General features: G+C 41.5%; 1 protein-coding gene across 1 annotated transcript in view; it reads right to left on the reverse strand.

Annotated features, from left to right (window-relative positions):
- Positions 1–26,429, reverse strand: part of RFX8 (regulatory factor X8) — a 107,999-nt gene that overhangs the window by 7,241 nt on the left and 74,329 nt on the right. Inside the window, 8 exon segments of the mRNA XM_066266496.1 lie at positions 4,378–4,472; positions 6,676–6,817; positions 8,177–8,232; positions 10,405–10,505; positions 14,615–14,796; positions 22,965–23,042; positions 23,598–23,673; positions 25,980–26,068. Of these exon segments, the coding sequence (XP_066122593.1) occupies positions 4,378–4,472; positions 6,676–6,817; positions 8,177–8,232; positions 10,405–10,505; positions 14,615–14,796; positions 22,965–23,042; positions 23,598–23,673; positions 25,980–26,068 (819 nt within the window).

Here is a 26,429-nt window from a genome sequence, read left to right on the forward strand (position 1 = left end):
GTCTCATAGGATGCCATCTGGGTCCTGCTTCAATAGTGGAAAGGATGGTCATTGAGCTAAACTTACATTGCCAGACTTACATGCCTCTGCTATGAGGAAACAGGGACACTGGAAGGTAGGCTTCCCACTCGCTCCTCTAAGGGAGGGTTCAATCTCTTCCAGCCCTGCTCCAGCCACCTATGACCTAACCTTGCCCAGAATGCTGGGGTTTGCCACTGAAGGCTAAAGGTGCCCAGGGCTGTCAGCCCCATCTATGACACTGTGGATGAGCCTAGGCTATTTCTTCCAAGAAGCAGGTAAACTGATCTCATTTGCACAAGGGCCACTTAACTATGTCTTGCCTGAATAGTCAGGTTTTTTATTCTTCCCTCGAAGATCTCTGTTGTGGGTGTTGATAGTCTTATTTTCTGCTGCTTTGTTTAATATATAGTGTTTCCTTTATTCCTCCTACCTCAATGCCCCACTCATATTTCAGGCTGGGACCTACTCTAATTTAGAGCTCTCTTTCCCCCTTTTGCCAACTTCTATTATGAATCTACCTTTGCCACCCAGCTTAGTGTATCCCAAGGTTCCCTTTACCAAGCCACAGTCACAGAGCTCCAGGGAAAAGCAACCTGGTCTCATCTCTCCAGACAGAGGAGGACAGAAGTTCCATATCCACACATGCTGCAGATGGCTTTTCCAGTCTATCTGAATCATTACTAGCTAGAAGCATCAGTCATTGGGACTTGGACATGAGCTGCAAAGTATAGAATGGTGACAACAATTCCAGTGCCATGCGGACTTTTCCTGGACTCCTGCTCCTTGTGACAGCTCCTAACAGACTGAACTGGGGTGGGGTTGCATTTTTCATGGATTTGGCATGGTGTTGGGGCCAACTTGGAGTTGGTGAACATGTTAAAGACACTACTCTTTTATGGATTCTTGCTATATTGGCCAAGAGTTTGCTTAAAGGCTTTATTCACTGTAAAAAAAATAGAATACTAGATAAAGAAGATGTGGCACATATACACCATGGTATACTATTCAGCCATAAGAAATGAGGACATCGGATCACTTACAACAAAATGGTGGGATCCTGGTAACATTATACGAAGTGAAATAAGTAAATCAGAAAAAAAAAAGAATTGCAGGATTCCATACAGTGGTGGGACATAAAAACGAGACTAAGAGACATGGACAAGAGTGTGGTGGTTACGGGGGGCAGGGGGAGGGGAGGAGGGAGAGGGGGAGGGGGAGGGGTACAATGCAAACTAGATAGAAGGTGACGGAGGACAATCTCTCTTTGGGTGATGGGTATGCAACAGAATTGAATGACAAGATAACCTGGAGATGTTTTCTTTGAATATATGTACCCTGATTTATTGATGTCACCCCATTAAAATAAAAATCTATTTATAAAGAAAAAAAAGATCAGGTTGCTCTTAAGGGTCTCAAGGGAGCTCTGCTTGGTGAAAGTTAGAAGATGAGCAAGGGGATTGAAAGCTTTGATCAGTGACAACCTATTCAATGAATAAATGTCTCAGTAGAAATGCAACTCTAGACACGTGACCATTATTACAAAGAAGTTTTGACAAAGATCAACAAGGAGAACAAATGCCATTCATAATCTGCAACAATGATTTTCAAGAAACAAATGATGAAAACAGACACCTGCCAAGAGTTGGAACCAGCCTTCAAGCTCTTTCCTGTAGAGTTTTCTGGTTTATCTCAGTAAGGTTTGCCACTACAATGCTCCCTGCAGTCTTTGTGAATGAATCTAGTTATTATTTCTGTCCTTTCTCCTCAACTAGGAGGACAGGGATACGGGCAAGACCAGGTGAGAAGAGAAGGGGAGAGAGAGAAATGTGACCGAGGCTTAAAGGAAAAAGCCCCCAAAGTCCAGTTTCCAGTGCCACACCTTCAAGTGTTTGCTCTGCTCCAGAGCTGTCCTGTTCTTCTTCCCTAAACAGGTCCTTCAGTGTTTCATATGCTCACTGTATCCATATCAGTCTCTTATGACTGTTGTTTTTCACACTGTTCTCGACCTATCAACCCTTCTTGTCCCAATTTAAATCCTACTTCCTTCCTCAAGGCCTTTCATAACTGCCTCAGCCTGCAGAAGACAATGCCTCAAGGGTGGGAGGTGCCTAGCGACCTTGTTTTAGTCTAAGTTTTAATGTATAGCTCTAGGTCCCTACCTTTGCACCACAGGATTAAGTTCACTGTTCTGTGGCTTTCTTTGATGGCATTTTTAGCTCTGAAAGTGTGATTGCTGGTGGGAATGGTGGTGAGGATTAACTCAAAGAACCCCACTGAAGTACCGTATTTCCCCATGTATAAGATGTACAATTAAAAAAAAATTGGGGTCTAAAAACTGTATGCATCTTATACAGTGGTTGTAGATTTTTTTTTTTACTTGTATTTCCTGCTTTTTCACACTTGTTGTCTTTGCGCTCATTGTTTCGCACTTGTTACTGGTATATTATGGCAGGTTACGTTTTACCAATTTCTGCCCATGAATGGCTCAGAAAAGATTTTCATACAGTGCTGAATTCAAATTACAAGTGATCCAGTTTATAAAAGTGAATAGAAATCATGCTGCTGAATGTAAGTTTGATTGAAAAACTGAGAAATCAATCCGAGACTGGCTACAGGAAGAAGAAATTTTACTGAAAACACCATGGCAGAAGAAGGCCAGGAGAGGCAAGTCAGCAAAATGGCCTGATTTAGAGAGGGAACTGAAGATACGGATTGAAGAACAAAGGGCAATTGGAATTCCTGTGTCCACAAAGATGGTTCAGCATGAGGCAAGAAGAATTGCTGATGAAAAAGAAGTTACTGATTTCAAAAGAGGACACAAATGATGCTTCAAGTTCATGAAACGGAATGGACTAAGCATGCGTACATGCACCAGACTTGCTCAAAACATGCCTGAAAGTTGTGAGCAGAAGGTCCTTGAATTTTATCATTTTGTCATTCATTGTCAGAAGACACATCAGTGTGAGTTGGGACAGATTGCAAATATTGACAAAGTCCCCCTGAAGTTTGATGTCCCAAGTAACAGAACTGTTGATAAGAAGGGGGTGAAAACTGTAACTGTGAAGACAAGTGGACATAAAAAGAGCCATGATACAGCTGTTCTAGCTTGTTGTGCCAACGGAACCAAGCTGCCTCCTATGCTGATTTTCAAATGCAAAACAATGCCAAAAGAATACATTGCTCGAGGAGTGATTGTTTACGTTCATGACAAGGATTGGATGGATCAGGATGGGATGAAGATCTGTTTTGAGAACGTTTGGAGAAGAAGACCAGGTGGGCTCTTATGCAAACCTGCCTTATTGGTGCTTGATCAGTTCAGGGCACACATAACAAAAACACAGAGAAGATTGCTGCAGAGCAAAAAACAAAACTTGCTGTCATACCTGGAGGCTTGACATCTCACTCCAACCACTTAATGTCAGCATTAACAAACCCTTCAAAGCTGCCATGAGAGACAAATGAAACCAATAGATGAAGTCTTCTGAAGACAGTTTGACACCAGCAGGAAGAGTGAAGAAACCAACTATAGGAGAAGTTTGTACCTATGTGAAAAGATCCTGGGATAATATCAAGATTGAGATCATTGTCAAGTCATTTAAGAAGTGTGGCATTTCAAATGCCATAGATGAAATTGAGGACGAGGCAATATATGAAGGCAGTGATTCATCATCAAACACAGATGAGGACAAGCTAATGGATGGGAGTTTTGACCATGATGAGGAGTTGTATGAATTTTATGATGAATAAAACTTGAATTCAATAACTTTATGTAATACATTTTTTTTTGTGCAAATTTCAGGTCCTAAAATTAAGGTGCATCTTATACATGAGGAAATATGGTAACTCTCAATTGGCATGTTGACCAGAAATACAAAATCCTCCTCACATTCAACATCAATTTATCTTTTTTATTTTATAAAATCAAGCCTGCCGCTTTAATAGGATGTTTCTGCAAGATACCCAGACTAGTATTATTCTCCCCAAACAGAGAAAACCCCTTCCTCCTCTTATATACTGTCACTTGGTGCACACACCCACTTACCCACATTCAGTGGCACACATGCAATCACTCACCCTTGCAGGCCCATTGAACACATACACACCTGAGCACACACATGCTCACCACATACGTACTCACCTGCAAACACACACCTGCCTGAGGTGCCAACCTTTGATTCCTCTCTTGCTACAGGAATAAGACTCTACTTCTCTGTCCTCAACACCCATACCAGCCCAGACACATTTCTGTCCAGAGAAAACTCTTTTCACTCTACCAGATCATGGGTACTTGGTGCTATTGTGCAGCTAGAATGATCAAAACCTACTTCTTCCCTTAAAAAAAATATGGTTCTGTACCTGGAAGATAAATGTTTGGAGATTTGAAGACAGACAATTCAGGAATGCAAACAAGGTCTGTGATGTCCCCGGCAAAGAAATGAAACTGCTTATACCTATAAAGAAACAGAATGAATAAAAAGATTGCTAGCCATGCAAAAGAATTTTACCTAGGCATTTGTTTACTAGGTAACCCAGGGGACAACATCTAAACAATAGTTCAAAAGCACACCCTGTGGTTTCACACTCATTTTGAACACAAAGGATGCATTCTAAGTCCAAATTTGTCACTTCTGTGGTCATCTAGTTCAGAGTTATGCGGTGTTGCATCCTAGGAACTATGTCTGCGACTTGTTGAATTGGGAAGAAATATTTTGAAATAATAACTACATGTTGCACTTAATTACATATCTGGCTTCCAATGAGCTCATTGCATGATATAGACATGATCTTGCCTATCCTTGTCATTTTCATTATGGGTGTAGTTTACTAATGTCCTATAACTGATGGTGAACATCAAAGCCACTGAGGGATGTTTTGTGCCTTGCCTGGGGTTACAGATTCAGCACAGATATGAAGGACAGAGCCTGACCATGTCTGATATGGAAACTTGAGTCCTCTACCTGCAGGGATAGCACTGAAGAAAATGAACCAACTTTTGGCATTCCCATCTTTTTGGGTGCTGCTGGGGACCAAGCAGAGTTTATAAAACCCAGCAGGTTGCCATGACTCTGGCCGAGTCTTGGTCAGGGTTCATGTGATGGATCTCCCAGGTACACCTCAAACATTTGCCTACCATGTGTCAGCAGTGGCTACCAGCATACCAGGCTCTTTGCTGGCTCTGTGTCTTCTTGGAAGGACACCCAAAAAATGCCAACAGACACACAGGAGCTCTGGGCAGGCCTGTGAGCATCCTGACAGGCAACTGAGAGAGAGGTCTCATGCCTTCCTGGGGTTCCCTGGGCTTGGGCTGGGAGCAAGAACAGGGTTTGGATAGAGCTACCTGGAATTCCTGAGGCAGTCAGAGTGCAGGAGGAGGCCCTTTGGGCTCCTACTAATCAGCATTGCTATCCATAAATTTGAAGCTTGCTGGCTTAGGTGTTCACCTTCTGGTTGCTGGTTTGCTCAGAAGGCAACATCAAAAGAGGAGCTGGGATTTTGGATAGTAAAAAAAAAGGAGAGAAAATCAAGGGACAGGAAGGTGGGATGGGAGGGAAAAAGTGGGCAGAGGCTGCTTACCAGCAAGAATGGACCTATTTCTATATTTCAATAACTGGTACAATCCTCCGGAAATCATCTCTATTTGAAGGTTAAAGAAAGAGGATGGGATAGTTTGTGGTGTTTGTGTGCCTTGCTGAAAATCTCTGTGCCCGTCAACACATAAAGTACTGAAGTGCTACCAAGTGCCAGCCCTCTGTTGGGTAGACTAAGATGAATTAGACATAGGACAGCTAAAGGAGCTCACAGGTACTAGGGAGCCTGCTTTTGCAGAGCTAGATGCTCTAGGTCAAGGTTAGGCTTCCAAGGAAGAAGCCGCTAGACCTTCCCGGGGCATCCTGGCAGGCACATCTGAAAGGGCAGAAATGGGGTCAGAAACCCCACGTCCTCTCTCAGCAAGCCCGGAGTCTGGGGGAGAGGGTGTACATGTCCTGCATCCATGTGCCTGAAACAGCTCTCGCCCTCCCTCACTGCTTCCGCCTCTCCCCAGGGATGCAACAATGCCTCAGCCAGCCTGGGGAGCTCTTTGTGGAAGAGAGATTTTTTGGGGGTCATTGTCGAAAAAGAATTACAGTTATCAGATAGTAAAGAGTAAGAATACCCACTTGCTTCTCATCAGCTGTTTATAAAGTAGTAAAATACAGTAGAGCACCATGGTTCACGGTGTAAAAATAATACTTGCTGATGCTAACAGCAGTGCCAGCAGAACCAGGGCAGCAGAAAGCTACCGCAATCCAATTCGGACAGGAGAAAGGAGACACTGGGATTAGTGCATGCACAAGATTGATGTAGATTTTTCCCCCAAAGAGACTCCAGGTTGATTTCCAGAAACAATTATCATCAAGCAGTAGCCACACTCGTCCGTTCATTTTTCACTCAACAAACATGTGTTTGCACTGAGTGCTGGATGGACCCTTGCGGAGGCGTGGACGAGCTCCTCTGGGGCATTCCTCGCCCCCAGCAGGAGCTCATAAATTATAGTTTCAAAAAGCAAATAGTGTTCTACCTCTACTAAGAAATTCCTTAATTAGTGTGGGCTATGCCAGCCCCCAAGTAAATGCCACACCCCCCACTAAAGCAAACAGAAGAAGGAATGGTTACATTTCATCTCTTTTCTCCAGGTCATCTGTGCTGCAGGTCATCTGTTCCTCAGCAGGGCTTTCTTAGACACTTCCCCGATGGCTTGCAGATCTGACTTCAGAATGTTGACTCTCCTGCTATCTTCAAAAACCATCTTCATGGTCTGTTATGGGGAAGCATAAAACTTAATTAAATCTTATCATTTTACTTTTGCGTCATCCTTCTATTTAAATTAAAAAGATTTATTTTTGTTGTTGTTGGGAAGAAAGAAAACTGGATTTGGGTATTACCAATTCAAATAGAATCGAATAATGTTGCTCAGAATAATGTTATCAGGGTCCATCGAATTTCCAACAACAATTAAAATGTTTGAACTTCACACATTCTGGAACTGTGTTTTGGAAGAGCAGCCTTTAGAATGCTTCCGCTCAGAGGCAGATAGATGTTTTGTGCTCCCCGAACCTCGCAGTGCCTCCTCTACACTCCACATAAGGAGCTTGAATTTCTCTAGAAAGGGAAGCAGTGGGCGATGGGGGTCTGGGGGGACTTTCCACTCCAGGAACAGCAGTGCTGACTGATGCTGGTGGGGAGGGATGCAGGGCTTCAGAAGCGGTCTCTGTCCTCTCCTCTTGGGAGCCAATTTTCTCAGCTGTCCAATGAGGACAATCCAGTCCCTGACATTTTCAGAGTCTGTAGGTTGTCCTCACAACCCCTAGAGCCATCTTCATTTTGCAGAGAAAAGTGAGGGCCCTTGCAGAGGTAAGTAAACTTTCCCAAGTGACAGGAAATAGGAAGAAAGGTGCAGAGCAGGGCCAGTTCTAGGACCCAAGCTGGCCACTTGAGTCTGGCTGGGATGCAGGCGTTGCTGTGGGGCCTTCACCAGTGGACCCAGTCAGGAGTGGAGACAGTTAAACAGGAGACCTGGCTGAGCTCTCCCTGTACTGGGACTGATTAGGAACAGGGTGACAGTTCCTAACTTTGTCCTGATCTGGTGCCCACAGGACTTCAGAACAGATTCCTGAGTGTCCCACAGACCAGCATCTTGTAACCTTTTTCTCAGCCCTTCTCTTCCTTCCTCTGACACTGAAGTGAGATAAACCAACCCTGGAGAGGTAAGGTCAGAGCTGAGGAATCTGGCAGCCTGGACACACTGAGTCCATGAGGCGATGAGCAGGGGGAAGGGCTTTGTCTGTCTGTCCCAGGCTCTGCTATGGTGCCCATTTACTTCTGAGATTGGCTGCTTTGGTGGACCCCTTGGTGGGGTCTCCCTCTGAAACTTTAGAATGGTGACCTGCTCACCCTGCTTTCTCTCCTGAATGGAGGAGGGCAGGAGAGGGTAGGTTTCTCACTGTGCTGCCTCTGGGGCCGACCAGACCTGCCAGGCCAGTAGCCAACCAGGTCCTCCTGTCTGCCCTCTTAATAGATGGAAACAGTCTCTCTGTTCTGAAAGCACACTTGTGGCTTGTAGCTTTCACTTCAGAAAGCTGTTGTGTTTCCTCCTGTCTGGTGGGCAGAAACTTACGTTTGCCATGTTGGAAAGGTATGTCTTTCTTCTTAGCCTTTTGACAAACACAGTAACTTCTGTCAAAAACAATAGAAATGGCCATAACTAATAATATAGCACCGTGTTCTCATGTAGGATAGCAGGAAGATGAGGCATGTGCCTAGACTGTCTTCCACACAGGTAGGCGTCCTTCAGCCAGGACTTCCCACTGCCCACTGGCTCTGTCTGGAATGGCTAGGAGATTTTGGCAAGGGCAACTGGACTAAAATACTCCCCATTTATTCCAGAAAAATGATGTCATTCCAGCTTCTGCCATGCCTGCTTAAAGGAATGTAGGATTTTTGCCTAGAAACCCTGAGTTCCCCAAACTTTCTCATTTCTACAATGCCCTCCTCAGAAATGACCAATTGCAGGGGCGCCAAATGTGGCTACTACTATGCCAGTGGACACCTGCTGCCAAGAGGGTGCTTGCCCCCAAGGTCATAAATGTGTGTGTGAGAGTGCGTATATGCCTGTGTATCCGTAAAAGAGAGAGTATGCAGATGTGGTGAGCAGAAAGCGTGAGCTCAGCCCCAGGGCACTTGGAGTTGAACTCTGGGCAAAGCTGGAGCCTGCAGTGCCCCCAGGGGTGGTGTATCTACAGAGTTGGTGGTGTTGATGTTGCTGTGGCCACTGCTGACCTACTTGAGTCTGTTAGAGATTTTGCCTGACCTCAGTAGGGAATAGGTCCTCTGGAGCTCAGAGAATGAGTCTGCTGACAGCCAAGAGTAGTTTTATTGAATCTCCCATGAGGGAGAAGCACTGGTTGGATTCCTAGGAACGTTGGATGAATAGCCCCAACTTCAAAGCCAGATAAGTGAGTCACTGTCACCACCTGAGTTTGTCCAGATCTCTACTCCCTGGCCAAGGTTGCTCACTCCTCAGCAGGGCCTAATTTCCTCAGGGCGGGTTGAGCAGGAGTCTAGAGGATAGGACAATTGTTTTCCTCCAGGCTGATGCCTCTCAGAGGGTACTGCTCCACCCAAGAAAGATGGTGATAGCAGTATTGGAGAGTGACTCAACACAGGTGTCCTGGTGGCTGTCTCCCCTGTGTCCCTCCCCAGAGCTGCAAGTCCCTGAATCTCCTCATGTGACTCTAGTCCACTCAACCCTCCCACCACCAGAGCCTAGGGTAAGTGGCTGCAAATGAAATTTTGTGTGTTGGCCCTTGAAGAAGTTGCCTAAGGACGTCTGTCTCTTTCTGGCAGACAGAAACTTCGCTGCTTTTCACAGCTAAATCCTATGTGGGCTTTTCTTCTTCCTGGCTCTGGTTCTCTGGGCCAGTGAGTCCAGCATGAGATTTAGGCTCCACAATCTTCCACAGCTGAGATACCCCTCCAGAACCTCAACCACTGCTCATTGGAGCAGGTGGCCTTTTTTGTGTTTCTGCCCTTCTTACTAGTCTCGATGTGGTTTCTGTAAATCCTTGGCTATAAGACTCTTCTCCTTTTAGCCTTGAGTTGGTTATTCAGGATGATCATTTCCAAATTTAGTTATAACTCTAGTTTGGTCCTGGGAGGAGGTGAATATAACATCCACCTACTCTGCTGCCATCTTGGATCTGCACTATACTAGCGTTTAAAGGAAGCCATGGTTGGCCTCGAACAGAAAGGTAGCCTGGTGAACGTTGTAGCAGAGACCATATTTTGGCAGCCAGATGAAAAGAAATAGTGTTCTAGAAAGTCAGCAAGTAGATCAGATGACTAAGGTGGAACACCCTGCTGGCCCCATAGGTGTGAGAAATTTAAGGATATGGAAGAAATTTCTAAGGAGAAATCTATATTCTTAGAGCCTCCCTGAGAGGTCACATTGAGCACAAAAAGGTTTGATGCCTGAGCCCTGGCCAGCCCTGATCAAGGGGCAAGGAGTGAGGATGGCAGGCTGCCCCCAAGGAGCTGTTTGAAGAAGAAAGGTCTGTAGCAGACTACTTGGAGGCACCAGGTAGGTCCTCCCTTTAAGACAGTCAGGCACCTTTTCTACCTTCCTTTTACTCACTCTGTCAAATTCTTTGTTAAGTATTCCTAAGGAGAATCAGCTGGAAGGTGTGAATAGATGAGCACAACAGTACACCATTGGCACTAAGAACCAGCCAGAAGATCTGAGCAGGATGGATTTGTGCATGAGAAGACTAAGCATTCCATACCTGAGAGACCCTGACTAGTCTAAAAGTCAGTTCTGAATCTACTTTCACAGGATTTTTACAAAACCTACTTTAAGTTTGGATATCTGTATAAGGGCTAGAAAACCTTCCAAAGCATGAGGTAGCCACAGCTTAAATTTCCTACTGAATAACTGGACTGTTCTCTTTCTGGTGTTGAGATTTACAAGTTGTTTATAAATTTTGGTTATTAACCCCTTATGAGATGTACTGTCAAATATGTTCTCCCATTGTGTAGTTTGTCTTTTTATTCTGTTCTTATTGTTTTTGGCTGTGCAAAAGCTTTTTAGTTTGATCTAGTCCCATTTGTTTATCCTGTCTTTTATTTCACTTGCCTGTGGAGATAAATCAGCAAATATATAGCTGTGAGAGATGTCAGAGCTATGTTTTCTTCTAAGATGATTTTGGTTTTTTCACGGCTTACGTTTAAGTCTTTTATCCATTTTGAGTTTATTTTTGTGAATGGTGTAAGTTGGCAGCCTAGTTTCATTTTTTTTTGCAGGTAGATGTCCAATTTTCCCAACACCATTTATTAAAGAGGCTGTCTTTAATCCATTCTGTGCCCTTACCTCCTTTGTCAAATATCAGTTGTCCATAGAGCTGTGGGTTTATTTCTGGGTTCTCCGTTCTGTTCCATTGATCTATGTGCCTGTTCTTATGCCAGTACCATGCTGTTTTGAGTACAATGGACTTGTAGTATAGCTTGATATCAGGAAGTGTGATGCCTCCCCCTTTATTCTTCTTTTTAAAGATTGCTGAGGCTATTTGTGTTCTCTTTTGGTTCCATATAAATTTTTGAAATATTTGATCTATATCTTTAAAGTATGTCATTGGTATTTTAATTGGTATTGCATTGAATTTATAAATTGCTTTGGGTAATATAGACATTTTAATGATGTTTATTCTTCCTAACCATAAGAACGGTATATTCTTCCACATGTTTGTATCTTCTTGGATTTCTTTTATCAATGTTTTATAATTTTCCGAGTACAAGTCTTTAGTCTCCTTGGTTAAATGTACTCCTGGGTACTTTATTTTTTTGATTGTAATAGTGAAGAAGATTGTTTCCTTAATTTCTCTTTCTGACTGTTCATTGTTGGTGTATAAAAATGCCTCTGATTTCTGAGTATTAATTTTATATCCTGCCACTTTGCTGAATTCATTTATCAGGTCCAGTAGTTTTTTGACTGAAACTTTAGGGTTTTCTATATACAATATCATATCATCTGCAAATAATGATAGCTTTACTTCTTCTTTTCCAACTTGAATGCCTTGTATTTCTTCTTCTTGTCTGATTGCTGTGGCTAGGACTTCCAAACTATGTTGAATAAGAGTGGTGAAAGGGGCACCCCTGCCTTATTCCTGATCTTAAGGGGATTGCTTTTAACTTTTGCCCATTGAGTATGATGTTGGCTCTGGGTTTCTCATAGATGGCTTTTTTCATGTTTAGGTATGTTCCCTGTATTTCTACTTTGTTGAAAGTTTTGATCATGAATGGGTGCTGGATTTTATTAAATGCTTTTTCTGCATCTATTGAAATTATCATGTGGTTTTTCTCCTTCCTTTTGTTTATGTGATGAATCACATTGAATGATTTGCGAATATTGTACCAGCCTTGCCTCCCCAGAATAAATGCCACTTGATCATGGTGTATGATTTTTTCCATATATTGTTGGATCTGGTTTGCTAATATTTTGTTGAGGATTTTAGCATCAATATTCATCAGGAATATTGGCCTATAGTTTTCTTTTTTTGTATTGTCTTTGCCTGGTTTTGGAATCAGAATTATGCTCACCTCATAATAGGAGCTTGGAAGTTTTCCTTCATTTTGAATTTTTTGAAATAGCTTGAGAAAAATAGGAGTTAGTTCTTCTTTAAATATTTGGTAAAATTTACATGTAAAGCCATCAGGCCCAGGACTTTTCTTTGTTGGGAGTTTTTTTGATAACTGTTTTTATCTCATTTGTTGTAATCGGTCTGTTTAGGTTTTCTGATTCTTCCAGATTGATTTTTTTTTTTTGTATTTTTCTGAAGTTGGAAATGGGGAGAGACATTCAGACAGACTACCGTATGCGCCCGACCGGGATCCACCCGGGACACCTACCAGGGGCGATGCTCTGCCCACCAGGGGGTGATGCTCTGCCCCTCTGGGGCATCGCTCTGTTGCGACCAGAGTTACTCCAGCACCTGGGGCAGACACCAAGGAGCTATCCCCAGCGCCCGGGCCATCTTTGCTCCAGTGGAGCCTCACTGCGGGAGGGGAAGAGAGAGACAGAGAGGAAGGAGAGGGGAAGGGGTGGAGAAGCAGATGGGTGCTTCGCCTGTGTGCCCTGGCCGGGAATCAAACCTGGGACCCCTGCACGCCAGGCCGATGCTCTACCACTGAGGAAACCAGCCAGAGCCTTCCAGATTGATTTTTTGAAGATTGAATGTTTCAAGGAATTTGTCCATTTCATCTAGGTTGTCTAGTTTTTTGGCATATAGTTCTTCATCGTATTTTCTTACAATATTTTGTATTTCTGTTGTGTCAGTTGTTATTTCTCCACTCTCATTTCTAATTTTATTTATTTAAGTTCTGTTTTTTCTTGGTGAGTCTGGTTAAAGGTTCATCAATCGATCTTGTTTACCTTTTCAAAGAACCAGCGCCTAGTTTCATTGATCCTCTGTATTGTTTCTTTAGCGTCTATGTCATTTATTTCTGCTCTGATCTTTATTATTTCCTTCTTTCTACTACACTTGGGCTTTACTTGCTGTTCTTTTTCTAGTTTTTTTAGATGCAGGGTTAAGTTGTTTATTTGAGCTTTTTCTAGTTTCATAATGTGTGCCTGTAGTGCTATGAACTTCCCTCTCAGTACTGCTTTTTCTGTGTCCCATAAATTTTGACTTATTGTATGCTCATTATCATTCATTTTTAGGAATTTTTAAATTTCTTCTTCGATCTCATTCTTAATCCATTTGTTATTTAACAACCTGCTATTTAGGTTCCATGTGTTTGAGAATTTTTTAGCTCTTCTGTTGTGGTTGATTTCTATTTTCATGCCATTGTGATCTAGAAAGTGCTGGATATGATTTCAATCATCTTAAATTTCTTGAGACCGTCTTTGTGCCCTAACATGTGGTCTATCCTAGGGAATGTACCATGAGCACTTGAAAAGAATGTATATTCTGCTGCTTTAGGATGAAAGGTTCTGAAGATATCTATTAAATCCAGTTGATGTAGTGTGTCGTTTAAGTCTGCTGTTTCCTTGTTAATTTTCTTTCTTGGGGATCTATCTAGTGATGTTAGTAAGATATTAAAATCCCCTACTATCATAGTTTTGCTGTTGATCTCACCTTTTATATCCATCAAAGTCTGATTTATATATTTAAGTGCTCCTATATTAGGTGCATAGATATTTATAATAGTTATATCTTCGTGTTGGATTGCTCCCTTTATCATTATGTAGTGACCTTCTTTATCTCTTACTATATTCTTTGTTTTAAAGTCCATTTTGTCTGATATAAGTATTTCTACCCCAGCTTTTTTTTTTTTCATTTTCATTTGCATGAAATGGTTTTTTCCATCCTTTTACCTTCAGTCTATGTGCATCTTTTGATTTAAGGTGTGTCTCTTGTAGACAGCATATGTACGGGTCCTGTTTTCTTATCCATGAAGCTACCGTATGTCTTCTGATTGGATCATTTTGTCCTCCGTCACCTTCTATCTAGTTTTCTTTGTGCCCCTCCCCCGCCCCTTCCCCCTCTCCCTCCTTCCCTGCCCCCCATAACCACCACACTCTTGTCCATGTCTCAGTCTCATTTTTATGTCCCACCAATGTATGGAATTCTTCAGTTCTTTTTTTTTCTGATTTACTTATAATGTTATCAAGATCCCACCATTTTGTTGTAAGTGATTCGGTGTCATCATTTCTTATGGCTGAATAGTATACCATGGTGTATATGTCCCACATCTTCTTTATCTAGTCATATATATATATATATATATATATATATATATATATATATATATTACAGTGATTAAAGCCTTTAAGCAAATCTTGGCCAATACAGCAAGAATCCATAAAAGAGTAGTGCTTTAACATGTTCACCAAGTCCAAGTTGGCCCCAACACTATGCCAAATCCCTGGAAATTGCACCCCAACCCCAGTCCAGTCTGTCAGGAGCTGTCACAAGGAGCAGGAGTCCAGGAAAAGTCCACATCCAGGAAAAGTTCGCATGGCACTGGAATTGTTGTCAAAATTCCACACTATGCAGCTCACGTCCAAGTCCTAATGACCGCTGCTTCTAGTTGGTAATGATTCAGGTAGACTGGAAAAGCCATCCACAGCATGTGTGGAGATGGAGCCTCCATTCTTCTCTGCCTGGAAAGATGAGACCAGGCTGCTCCTCCCTGGAGTTCCACGACTGTGGCCTGGCAAAGAGAACCCTGGGATACACTAAACTGGGTGGCAAAGATAGATTCATAATAGAAGTTGGCAAAAGGGGGAAAGAGAGCTCTAAGTTAGGAGTAGGTCCCAGCCTGAAATATGAGTGGGGCATTGAGGTAGTAAGGAATAAAGGAAACACTATATATTAAACAAAGCTGCAGAAAATAGGACAATCAATACCCACAAAAGAGATCTTTGAGGGAAGAATAAAAAACCTGACTATTCAGGCAAGACATAGTTAAGTGGCTTTGTGCAAATGAGATCAGTTTACCTGCTTCTTGGAAGAAATACCCTAGGCTCGTCCACAGTGTCATAGATGGGGCCAACAGCTCTGGGCACCTTCAACCTTCAGTGGCAAACCCCAGCATTCTGGGCAAGGTTAGGTCATAGATGGCTGGAGCAGGGCTGGAAGAGATTGAACCCTCCCTTAGAGGAGCGAGTGGGAAGCCTACCTTCCAGTGTCCCTGTTTCCTCACAGCAGAGGCATGTAAGTCTGGCAATGTAAGTTTAGCTCAATGACCTTCCTTTCCACTATTGAAGCAGGACCCAGATGGCATTTTATGAGACCCCTTTGAAGCATTGGAGCCTTTAAAGGCATATCCTAAAAGCTGGTAGTTCCCCTGATCTCTATTGGGCTTTTTCTGCCTCTTGGTATCTTAAAGGCCATGCTCAGAAGATCTCGCTGAGGTGTTTGAGGATCCCCATCCACCTATATAATTCTTTTCCATATATATGGAGCTATTTGGAAAGAGACAAAATAGTGTTATTAGCTGGATCAAATAGAGAAGGTAGTAGTTTGCAGAGGAAAGAGATTTGGGGTCTCCTGTTCATCAGCATTCAAAAGAAATTTAAATTTTTTTTAAGTAAAAAGCATGATATGGTAGACCCGTAGGAGTTCCAGGATATGACCCCCCCCCTTTAAATTTTTTTTTAATTCACCTTAAAATATTTTCTGGGTACACTTTAATAATACCTTGACTTTAAAGATTGTAAGAATGACAAAATAAAGTAAATGCTTTTGCTCCATACGCAGGAGTATTGTCAGTTTAACCAGTTTAGGAAATCTAATAATAGAACAGTGCATACAGACAATGAGCTATAGCATGCTTAGCAGCCTCTCCTGTTCTAACAGAGGTTACTATAAATCCAGAATATGTATCCACTGTAACGTGGACATAGGACTGTTTGCCAAACGAAGGCATATGAGTAACATCCATTTGCCAGAGTTGTCCTGGTATGGGTCCTTGAAGGTTAACTCCAAATGAAGGGGCAGATTGTAGTATAGGACCCCTTGGACAGGATGTCCCAGTCTGCCGTGCTGCTTCCTGAGAAAGTTGAAACTATTTACACAGGGCTGCAGCATTCTGGTGATGAATAGTATGAGACTGAATTGCTCGATCTGTTGTGGTTGCTCCAAATAATTTTCTTTTGGGTAGCTTGATCAACAAGGGCATTCCTAGGCCCTGGCCAGTTGGCTCAGTGGTAGAGTGTCGGCCTGGTGTTCAGGAGTCCCGGGTTCGATTCCCGGCCAGGGCACACAGGAGAAACGCCCATCTGCTTCTCCACTCTTCCCCTTCTCCCTCCCCTCTATCTCTGTCCTCCCTTCCCGCAGCCAAGGCTCCATTGGAGCAAAGTTGGCCTGGGCACTGAGGATGGCTCTGCGGCCTCTGTCTCAGGTGCTAGAATGGCTCTAGCTGCAACAGAGCAACACCCCAGATGGGCAGAGCATCCCGCTCTGGTAGGCGTGCCAGGTGGATCCCGGTCGGGTTCATGCGGGGATTCTGTCTGACTCCCTTCCCATTTCCAACTTCAGAAAAATACAAGAAAAGGGGGGGGGGACATTTCCTTGTGCTAAAGCTCCAGGGAGCATGGAGTAAGCTTGAGGATGTCGTATAAAACGTGGAGCTCTATGTTGACATACAAGTCTTTGAAGAAGGCAGAACTGCTGAAATAGTTCATCAGCATTTATCCCTAAGACAGCAGTCTTTATAGTGGAAACACCATAAGTAAATATTTGCTGTCTGTATATAGATTAAAGGGGGGATATGGCAAATGCTGAAAAGCCATGATCATGGCATATAATTCTAGACTTTGAGCTGATTTTAATTTGACAGTTTCAGTACAAAGTTGTCCATTGATTTGCAAGAGCGATTTGCCATTTAGTGGAAGTTTCCCAGAGCCATTGTTGTTGATCCTTTCAAAAAAGGAACAACAATAATTTTGAGGCTCAAAACCTATAAGCTGTAAGGGTCGCCTATGTCCCTTGATAATCCAGGAGGCAACAAAATCAAAATATGGAAGTGTATTCTATGGGCTATTAGATGGTTCAATGTGCCCGAGCTGTAGCTGCTCTTGTACCAATTGAGCAGCTGCCCTAAGTTTCTCCTGAGAAAGGGGCCACTGGTCTACCCATACAGGATAATCTGAGACCAAGTAATTGGTTCCACACAATGCATTATTGAGGTAGCATGAGCTACCAAGGCCCCTATGCTAAATTTTGATATCCTACTCTACCCCTTCTGGTATTGGGTGCCATTTCTATGGGGGTGAGAATTCCTTGCTGTTCTTTCCATAGTCCCTTGGTGGGCAAAAAATCCCTGATCAAGAATCTAAGTACTGACTAAACCATTAGGACTGATAAGCAACACTCCCATATTTTTCAAAACATCTCTACCCCACAAATTAACTGGCTATCCAGGGAGCACATAAGGCTTAAAAAAATTCCAGAATGACCTTCTTAATCTTACCAATGTAGAAAACTAGAACTTTGTTGAGGGGATCTACTCTGCCCTATACCTTGTAATTCTGTGTAAGGTTATTATTGATATGTAGTTGTTTATTGCCATTTTATTCTTTAAAGCTGTATTCCTCTTTTGCTATATTTTTTCCCACTTTGATCTGTTGACACCATGCCCCTTAACATTCCTGCAGCATTGGTTTGGTTGTAATGAATTCCTTGAGGTTTTTTTTTTTTGTCTGGGAAGCTTTTTATTTCTCCTTCAATTTTAAATGATAGCCTTGCTGGATAAAGTAGTCTTGGTTGTAGGTTCTTGTTCTGCATTACTTTGAATAATTTTTGCCATTCCCTTCTGGCCTCGAGTGTTTCTGTTGAGAAGTCTGATGTCATCCTTATGGGGGATCCTTTGTAGGTGATAGCCTTTTTTTCTCTTTCAACTTTTAATATTTTCTCTTTATCACTTAGCTTTGGTATTTTAATTATGATGTGTCTTGGTGTAGGTTTCTTTGGGTTTCTCTTTAATGGAGTTCTCTGCTTCTTGAACTTGTGAGAGTTTCTGCTACATTAATTTAGGGAAGTTTTCAGCTATGATATGATTGAACAAAGTCTCTATTCCTTGTTTTTTCTCTTCTTCTTCTTTAGGAACCACTATAATGTGGATGTTATTTCTCTTTATGTTGTCACAGAGCTCTCTAAGAGTTTCCTCAGACTTTTTGAGTCTCTTTTCTTTTTTCTTCTCTGCTTTTATGCTTTCATTCCAGGTGTCCTCCAACTCACTGATTTGATCTTCAGCTCTATCCATCCTGTTTTTAATTTCTTCCATTGTGGTCTTCATTTCTGATATTGTATTTGTCATCTCCGACTGACTCTTTTCTAATATTTCAATATCCTTTTTTATACTTGCTATTTCTTTATTTAAGTGTTCGTAATGACCATCCATTTTTGTTCTAAGATCCCTAAGCATCTTTACAATCATTATTTTGAACTCCACATCCGGAAGTTTGATTATTTCCATATCACTCAGTTCATTTCCTGGATGTTTCTCTTGGGGTTTTATTTGGATTGCACTTCTCTGTCTTCTCATATCTATGTGTTTGGGTGTTTTGTTTGTAGAGCTGGTTGAGTCTAGGCTTGGTGTTGTCTGCCTCCAGTTTTCAATTGTGTTACTTCTAGGTCTTCTTGGGTTGGCATCAGCTATTATTTGTAATCCACTTTCAGATTTGGGCCACTTTGAAGTCTTGATTTGTTTGTTTTCTTTACAGGTGATTTTCTTGTTGCTTATCTCAGCAGGGGGCTCCTTTGAAACTGTATCCAGGAATGCGGTGGGTGTAACCTGAGCTCTGCCAGTTAATCTCTCTGGGGGCGTGTTGTTTTCTCAGGTTCAGTAGGGGGAGATGTATCTCAGATCTCCATGGAGACCTCAGTTACTGCCCCTCCTCCCTACTTTCTGTTTTCAGCTGTGTCTTGTTGTGCTGATTGGAGCTGGAGAGATGTCTGGAGATCTGTGACCTGGAAGTACCTTTTATTCTCTTTTGTGGAAGGATCAGCCCCTCTCCCAGCTATGGCTGCCTCCAGCACTGAATGAGTCAGCTTTTCAGGTCATCCCCTGCATTCCTCTTCCCCTCACCGTCTGTGTCTCTCTCTCTCCCCTTTCTTTTTGGAAGACACGCTGGCCCTTTCAACACCCCTCATTCCCTGGTTGTCAGGCAAGTTGCTGTGAGCAGTATTTACTGCTCTTTTCCTTGGAGTTAGATCCCTTCTGGGCTCTCAGTCTCACCCCTTCTATGTTCCTGTAAGCAGGGGAGATTTAGGTGCTCCCTACCAGGTTTGTTGTGGCTTCTTCTTTGCTCCTTGGTTTTTAAGAGCTGTTCTTGTAGTCCAGATTTGGTTTTTCATGCTGATTGTTCATAAATTAGTTTATAATCTAGTTCGGTGGTGTGAACTGGGATTCTGTGTGTCTGCCTACTCTGCTGCCATCTTCAGCTTTGGTGTGTTGTTTTGTTGATGAGCACCATTTTGACAGGTGTGAGGTGGTATCTCATTGTGGTTTTAATTTGCATTTCTCTGATGATTAGTGACATTGAACATTTTTTCATATCTTTATTGGCCATCTGCAAGTCCTTTTTGGAGAAGTGTCTATTTAGTTCTTTATCCCACTTTTAAATTGGATTGTTTGCTTTCCTGGTGTTGAGTTTTACAAGCTCTTTATAAATTTTGGTTAATAACCCCTTATCAGACATATTGGTGAATGTGTTCTCTCATTGGGTGGGTTGTCTTTTTATTTTGTTAATAGTGTCTTTTGCTGTGCTAAAGCTTTTTAGTTTGATATAGTCCCTTTTTTCATTCTGTCCTTTATTTCACTTGCCTGTGAAGATAAATCCACAAAAATATTACTATGAGAGATATTGGAGAGTTTATTGCCTATGTTTTCTTCCAAGATGTTTATGGTATCACGACTTACATTTAAGTCTTTTATCCATTTTGAGTTTATTTTTGTGAATGGTATAAATCGGTGGTCTAGTTTCATTTTTTTGCATGTACCTGTCTAATTTCACTAATCCCTTATAGTATAACTTGATATCAGGAAGTGTGATACCTCCCACTTTATTCTTTTGTATTTCAAGATTGCTGAGGCTATTTGTGTTCTTTTTTGGTTCCATTTAAATTTTGGAGATATTGTTCTATATCTTTGAAGTATACAATTGGTATTTTAATAGAAATTTCATTGAATTTATAGATTGCTTTGGGTAATATAGACATTTTAATGATGTTTATTCTTTTTACTCATGAACATGATATATACTTCTACTTGTTTGTATTTTCCTTGATTTTTTTTATCAATGTTTTATAATTTTCTCAGTACAAGTCTTTTACCTCCTTGGTTAAATTTACTCCTAAGTACTTTACTTTTTTTGTTGCAATAGTGAAGGGGATTGTTTCCTTAATTTCTGTTTCAGACAGTTTTTTGTTGGTGTATAAAAATGCCACTGATTTCTGAATATTTATTTTATATCCTGCCACCTTGCTGAATTCATTTATCAGGTTTAGTAGTTTTTTGACTGAAACTTTAGGGTTTCTGTGTATAGTATCATGTCATCAGCAAATAACAATAGTTTTACTTCTTCTTTTCCAATTTGGATGCCTTTTATTTCTTCTTCTTGTCTGATTGCTGTGGCTAGGACTTCCAGAACAATGTTGAATAAGAGTGGTGAAAGGGGGCATTCATGCCTTGTTCCTGATCTTAAGAGGATTTTTTTTTAATTTTTGCCCATTGAGTATGATGTTGGCTGTGGGTTTGTCATAGATGGCCTTTATCATGTTGAGGTATGTTCCCTGTATTCCCACTTTGCTGAGAGTTTTGATCATAAATGGGTGCTGGGCTTTATCAAATGCCTTTTCTGCATCTATTGATAATATCATGTGATTTTTCTCCTCTCTTTTGTTTATGTGATGAATCACATTAATTGATTTGCAAATATTGTGCCAACCTTGCCTCCCCAGAATAAATCCTACTTGATCATGATGTATGATTTATTTCCTGTATTGCTGGATCCAGTTTCCAACTCTTGAGTTACCCCATGATGAACCCTTGATTCAAAACCCTGTTATCAGGTGCATGAATTTTAGAGAAGACTTCTCCCAAGAGACTCAGAGATATTCAACAAAAAATAAAGTAGTGGAATAAGCAGGATATACATAGTAACCTTTTTTATCTCAGGTTGGTAAATTTGGAGCATATATTTTTGATGGGTTTGAATGAGACAGAAGTCCTGGGCTCATCTCTGCAAATTCCCTCACCATTCATGCCCAACGTCATCACATCCTATTGAGTCTGCTTCAGAAATATTTCTCTCCAATGTCACTGCTCTAGATATGATGACCCTCATCACTTCATATCTCTCTATGACAAAGCCTCCTGACCATCCTGTCTGTTCCAATATGGCAACCTGTCACTGCTCCCACATATCTCTTCAATAAGTCAGAATTCTTGATAAGGCATACAATATTTTTAGCATCAGCCTACTTTTCCACCTCCTTCTGGCTTCTTTCCTTTAGAGATAATAGAATTTAGTGACCTTTCTGTCACATGCCAGTTAACATGTTGCTGCCTTTGTCCACACTGATTGTTTACTTCCAAGCCCTTTCCTAGTCCACTTTAGTCTGCTGAACCTCTGGTCTTCCACCAAGGTCCAACTATATAGCCTCCTCTTGTGAGCTTGCCCTAGCCATCTCTGATACTTTTCCTCTGGGCACTCAAAATAGTTTAATCATATTGCTGTTCTAGAACATGTCATACTGTATCATATTTATTGGCTTATTTAACTCCTTTTGGAACCAGACTATTAGCTTATTAAGACTTATGGAAGATACTTTCTTAGTTCTAGAACAAGCACTGGTCACAGCGTAAGAATTAAGTTAATATGAATGAGTGAATGAAGAAAAGGAGAAATATAACAGATATCTAATGTGGGTGGATATTTTAAACATTGCATTAATAGGACAGGGGCCATTCTGAAGACATCTTGGTCTGTGTCTTACTATAATGCTTCACACTGAGTAAGTACTAGATACATTCATGCTGAATGGATATTATCACCCAAAGTTTAAGTATTTAGAACACTAAAGCATCAGAAAAGCTTTTATTTGAATGTGTACTTCTTTTCCTAGATTTCCATTTTTCTACTGCAAAAGGTAAAACTCAGAATGATTAAAAGATGTATCATGTTTTCCACAATCCAATTATTATAATATCCATATCAAATCACTCTGGTTCAAAGTCTTGTTTCTTTAGCAGTTAGTATGTATCAATAAAAAAATGACTCTTCAGCATTATTGAAAATTCCAGGATAGATAATATTACCAATACTTTATTCAAAATCAGTTGGATTTAAGATCTAAAAAATAGCTGAACTATATTTAAAGTATAAAGTTATATATATTAGCACCTTGGAAAATTGCCAAATGATTAATTTGAGTAAATGTATCACCCTCAAGAACTCATTAATTATAAAATATCTGAATTCTGAGTAAGTGCAGTGAATTCAACTAGATGTCCCATGAGGATCTTTTCAAGTAAAATGGTTAGATAAATAAAAGGCAGGCTGACAGCTGTTGGATGGTGGGCCTTATGGAACAATGGAGGGATTGAGCAAACAACAACAACAACAAAGAAACAAACAACAAACTCATGTACATGAACAACAGTGTGGTGAATGCCTGGAGGAGGGGTGTACGGCGAGGTGGAGGAGGGTATAGGATGGATAAATGGTGATGGATGGAGACTTGACTTGGGATAGTGAACACACAATACAGTATACAGATGATGTGTTGTGGAATTGAGCACCTGAAACCTGTATAATTTTGTTAGCTAGTGTCACCACAATAAATTCAATAAATAGGAAAAAAACAAAAATAAATGCTTGTATTTTGTAGATAAAACCCTACCTTTTTAAGTTCTTGGTTTCTCACATTTTGTAAAATGTCTTGACAATAGTTACAGTATTCATCAGCAAGAAAGGCCATCTAGGAAGGAGATGGAAAATTATTTCAGTTTGAAGGCTACTTCAAGAATGAATTGCTCCTCAAAGGCCTTTATAAACTCCTTGGAAGCTGATGCACTTCCTGTATGACAGTAGCTGAGTTCTTCCTTCTGTGCAGTAACACATACCTTATTGGCCTAAAACTGAGTGGCTTCCATTTTGATGTGGTAACTTGAGGATCTGTACCACCCTTTATAAAGACAAATTTCTTTCTAAACCCCAATTTTCCTCCTCCATATTTAATCAGTTCCTATTTCTAGAAAATCCACATATCTATTACCTTCTCTGTCATGGGAAGCCCTCACTCTAGAATATGACAGAGTAGTCCCAGGTGGAGCCTTTTTATAAGACAAGAGAAGAAGACCTAAATTTTCTGACCACCACCAAGCCCAAGAGGAAATGTTGGTCCTCATGGGTCTGGGAGATGGCAAATATTACGCCATCTGGTACAATACTCATAACAGGCAAATAAAAAGACATTTACTGCCTGAGGTATCAAAGACATAAAAAGTTAGTTTCCCTAGGCGTGCAAGCCCACCAATTTGTAGGAGTACTTCTTTGCTAGTTCTTGCTCCCAGAATAGACATCTCCTGAATTCAGACAAAGGTGATAAACTGGGTCAGTTATCAGTGAATAATTTTCACATTAGAAATCATTTACACAATAGATTATTTCTTTAAAATGAAATTCATTTTCTCATGTATAAGCATGTAATAATCACATTACTACTATAGGTTAATGTTCTATGTAATCTCTTACCTCTGCACACATTATTGATCCCAGCAACTTTCATTTCAACTGATACTAACCTTTTTTATAATTCTATTAATTATGGTCATCAGGAAAAAGTTAGAACTTAATATATTGCCCAATGTATCACTGCTGCAGTCATGTATTACAAGTGCTGTATAGTAGCACACAATAAAAATATTATCTATGAATAACTTATTGCCACAAATACATTTTTACAACCCTGTCCACCAAGTTGTTCCTCCTTGAGTCACCATGTCTGCATTATAAAAATGGCTAGTTGTATCAGAAATCTTAGGCCCTGACTAACAAGGAAAATGAGAAATACATACTTTCTTTCAGAAGTACAACTTACAAAAAGGTAAAACTTTTCTATCAATAACCAAAGCCAGTATTTCTTAGTATGGTCCTGAAACTATCTATCTATATTAGAATCCCTGATAGTGCTTGGACTTTCATAAATCATTTCCTTTGGGCCTTCATAAATCAGATGAGGTCAGAAACCTGTCATTGTAACAAGCTTCCCAAGTGAGCCGTGTATACACCAAAGCTGAGAACATGATTTAGGCAGATTGTTCCTTGTCCAGCTCTGCGTAAATCTCAACGTTGCAACATGGCAAATGCCTGATAGTTTCACTTGTTTAGAAATCATCTGAAGTCAGGTCTCTGTGAAAATAACTGATTTTTCAGTAAAAAAAAAAAGAATTTTAAATCATGAACTGAAATTGCCTAGCCAGGCAGTGGTGCAGTGGATATGTCATTGGACCGGGACAAGGAGGACCCAGGTTCAAAACTCTGAGGTTGCTGGCTTGAGCCCAAGGTCACTGGCTTGAGCAAGGGGTCACTCACTCTGCTGTAGCCCCCAGGTTAAGGCACAAATGAGAAAGCAGTCAATGAACAACTAAGGTGCCACAGCAAAAGAATTGATTCTTCTTGTCTCTCTCCCTTCCTGTCTGTCTCCCTATCTGTCCCTCTGTCTCTCTCTCTGTCTCTGTAACACAGAAAAAGAAAATCATGAAATGAAATCTTTTTTCCACAATACAAACAATCAGAAGTCTTAAAAAGTATGGTACAGCCCTGGCCGGTTGGCTCAGCGGTAGAGCGTCGGCCTGGCATGCGGGGGACCCGGGTTCGATTCCCGGCCAGGGCACATAGGAGAAGTGCCCATTTGCTTCTCCACCCCTGCCCCCTCCTTCCTCTCTGTCTCTCTCTTCCCCTCCTGCAGCCAAGGCTCCACTGGAGCAAAGATGGCCCGGGCACTGGGGATGGCTCCTTGGCCTCTGCCCCAGGCGCTAGAGTGGCTCTGGTCTCAGCAGAGCGACGCCCCGGAGGGGCAGAGCATCGCCCCCTGGTGGGCAGAGCGCCGCCCCTGGTGGGCGTGCCGGGTGGATCCCGGTCGGGCGCATGCGGGAGTCTGTCTGACTGTCTCTCTCTGTTTCCAGCTTCAGAAAAATACAAAAAAAAAAATAAAGAAATAAAAAAAAAGTATGGTACAGGACTTGACTCAAGCTTGAATCTCTGCAGAAGAAAGCATTCAGGATGGAATCAGAGGTATTCCCATTTTGGAGAAGTCATTCAACAAAATAACAAAGAAAAATGAGAAATTCCTTTTCATTTTTTCAGGTATATTAAATGTCATTGGAATTACTGTCATTCATGTATTCTACCAACCTTCTGTGAGCACATACCATGTGGCAACCCTTAGAGATAAAATGGGGGGGACCTTTTCTGTCATGTCCCACCTCTCTAGGCACCATCTGCCTCCCCTGCATTACTCCATCAATTCTCCTTGATTCCTTTTGTTCTTCCTGCATCCTTGAAGACACTACTCCAGAATTATCAGCCCCAAAGCAAATGTATCTTCTCACTCTCTCGCTGAAGATGCCTCAGTGGTTTCCTACAGTCTCTTGAGTGAAACCCAAACTCCTCAGCCTGGCATTGACAAGCTGTCCACCTTCTGGATCTCAACCTGAGTCTTCTGCTCCCCCAAATCCTCACTTCTGGCTCCCTACTGCCTCCATATGTCCCAGTACAAATGCAAGGTACACCCTCAAGATGAATGTCTCCCAAAGAAGGATCCTGTGACCTGTCCAGAACCAGCCCAAGGACTATGCATAAAGCAGAATAGTGGCCCCTAGAGATGCCCACATCCTAATTCCTAGAACCCTACCTGGCAAAAAGGACATTGCAGATGTGATTAAGGCTAAAGACCTTGTGATGGGGATCATCCAGGTGGTTCTCAATATCATCAAAAAGGTCCTTAAAAGCAAAGAACATTTCCCAGGTACAGAATCACAGAGATGGCAGTATGGAGAAGAGCTCAGCCTGCCTTTATTGGCTTTGAAGACTGAGGAAGAGCCACAAGCCAAGGAACAGGGCAGTCTTTCAAAGCTGGAAAAGTAAAGGAACAGAATCTCCCCTAAGTTCCCCAGAAGTAACATAGTCATTCCAAGCTTTTGATCTCAGTTTGGTGGAAACTGTGTTATACTTGTGACATGTAGAACTGCAAGATAATAAGCTTGTGTTTTTTTAAGTCACCAAATTTGTGTTAATTTATTGCAGAAGCAATAGGAAATGAACCCAGGCCACCTTTTCTGGAAAGGCCCACCACAATCTTCCT

Source organism: Saccopteryx bilineata, chromosome 3 (assembly GCF_036850765.1).
Source record: "Saccopteryx bilineata isolate mSacBil1 chromosome 3, mSacBil1_pri_phased_curated, whole genome shotgun sequence".
Classification (NCBI taxonomy): Eukaryota; Metazoa; Chordata; class Mammalia; order Chiroptera; family Emballonuridae; genus Saccopteryx; species Saccopteryx bilineata.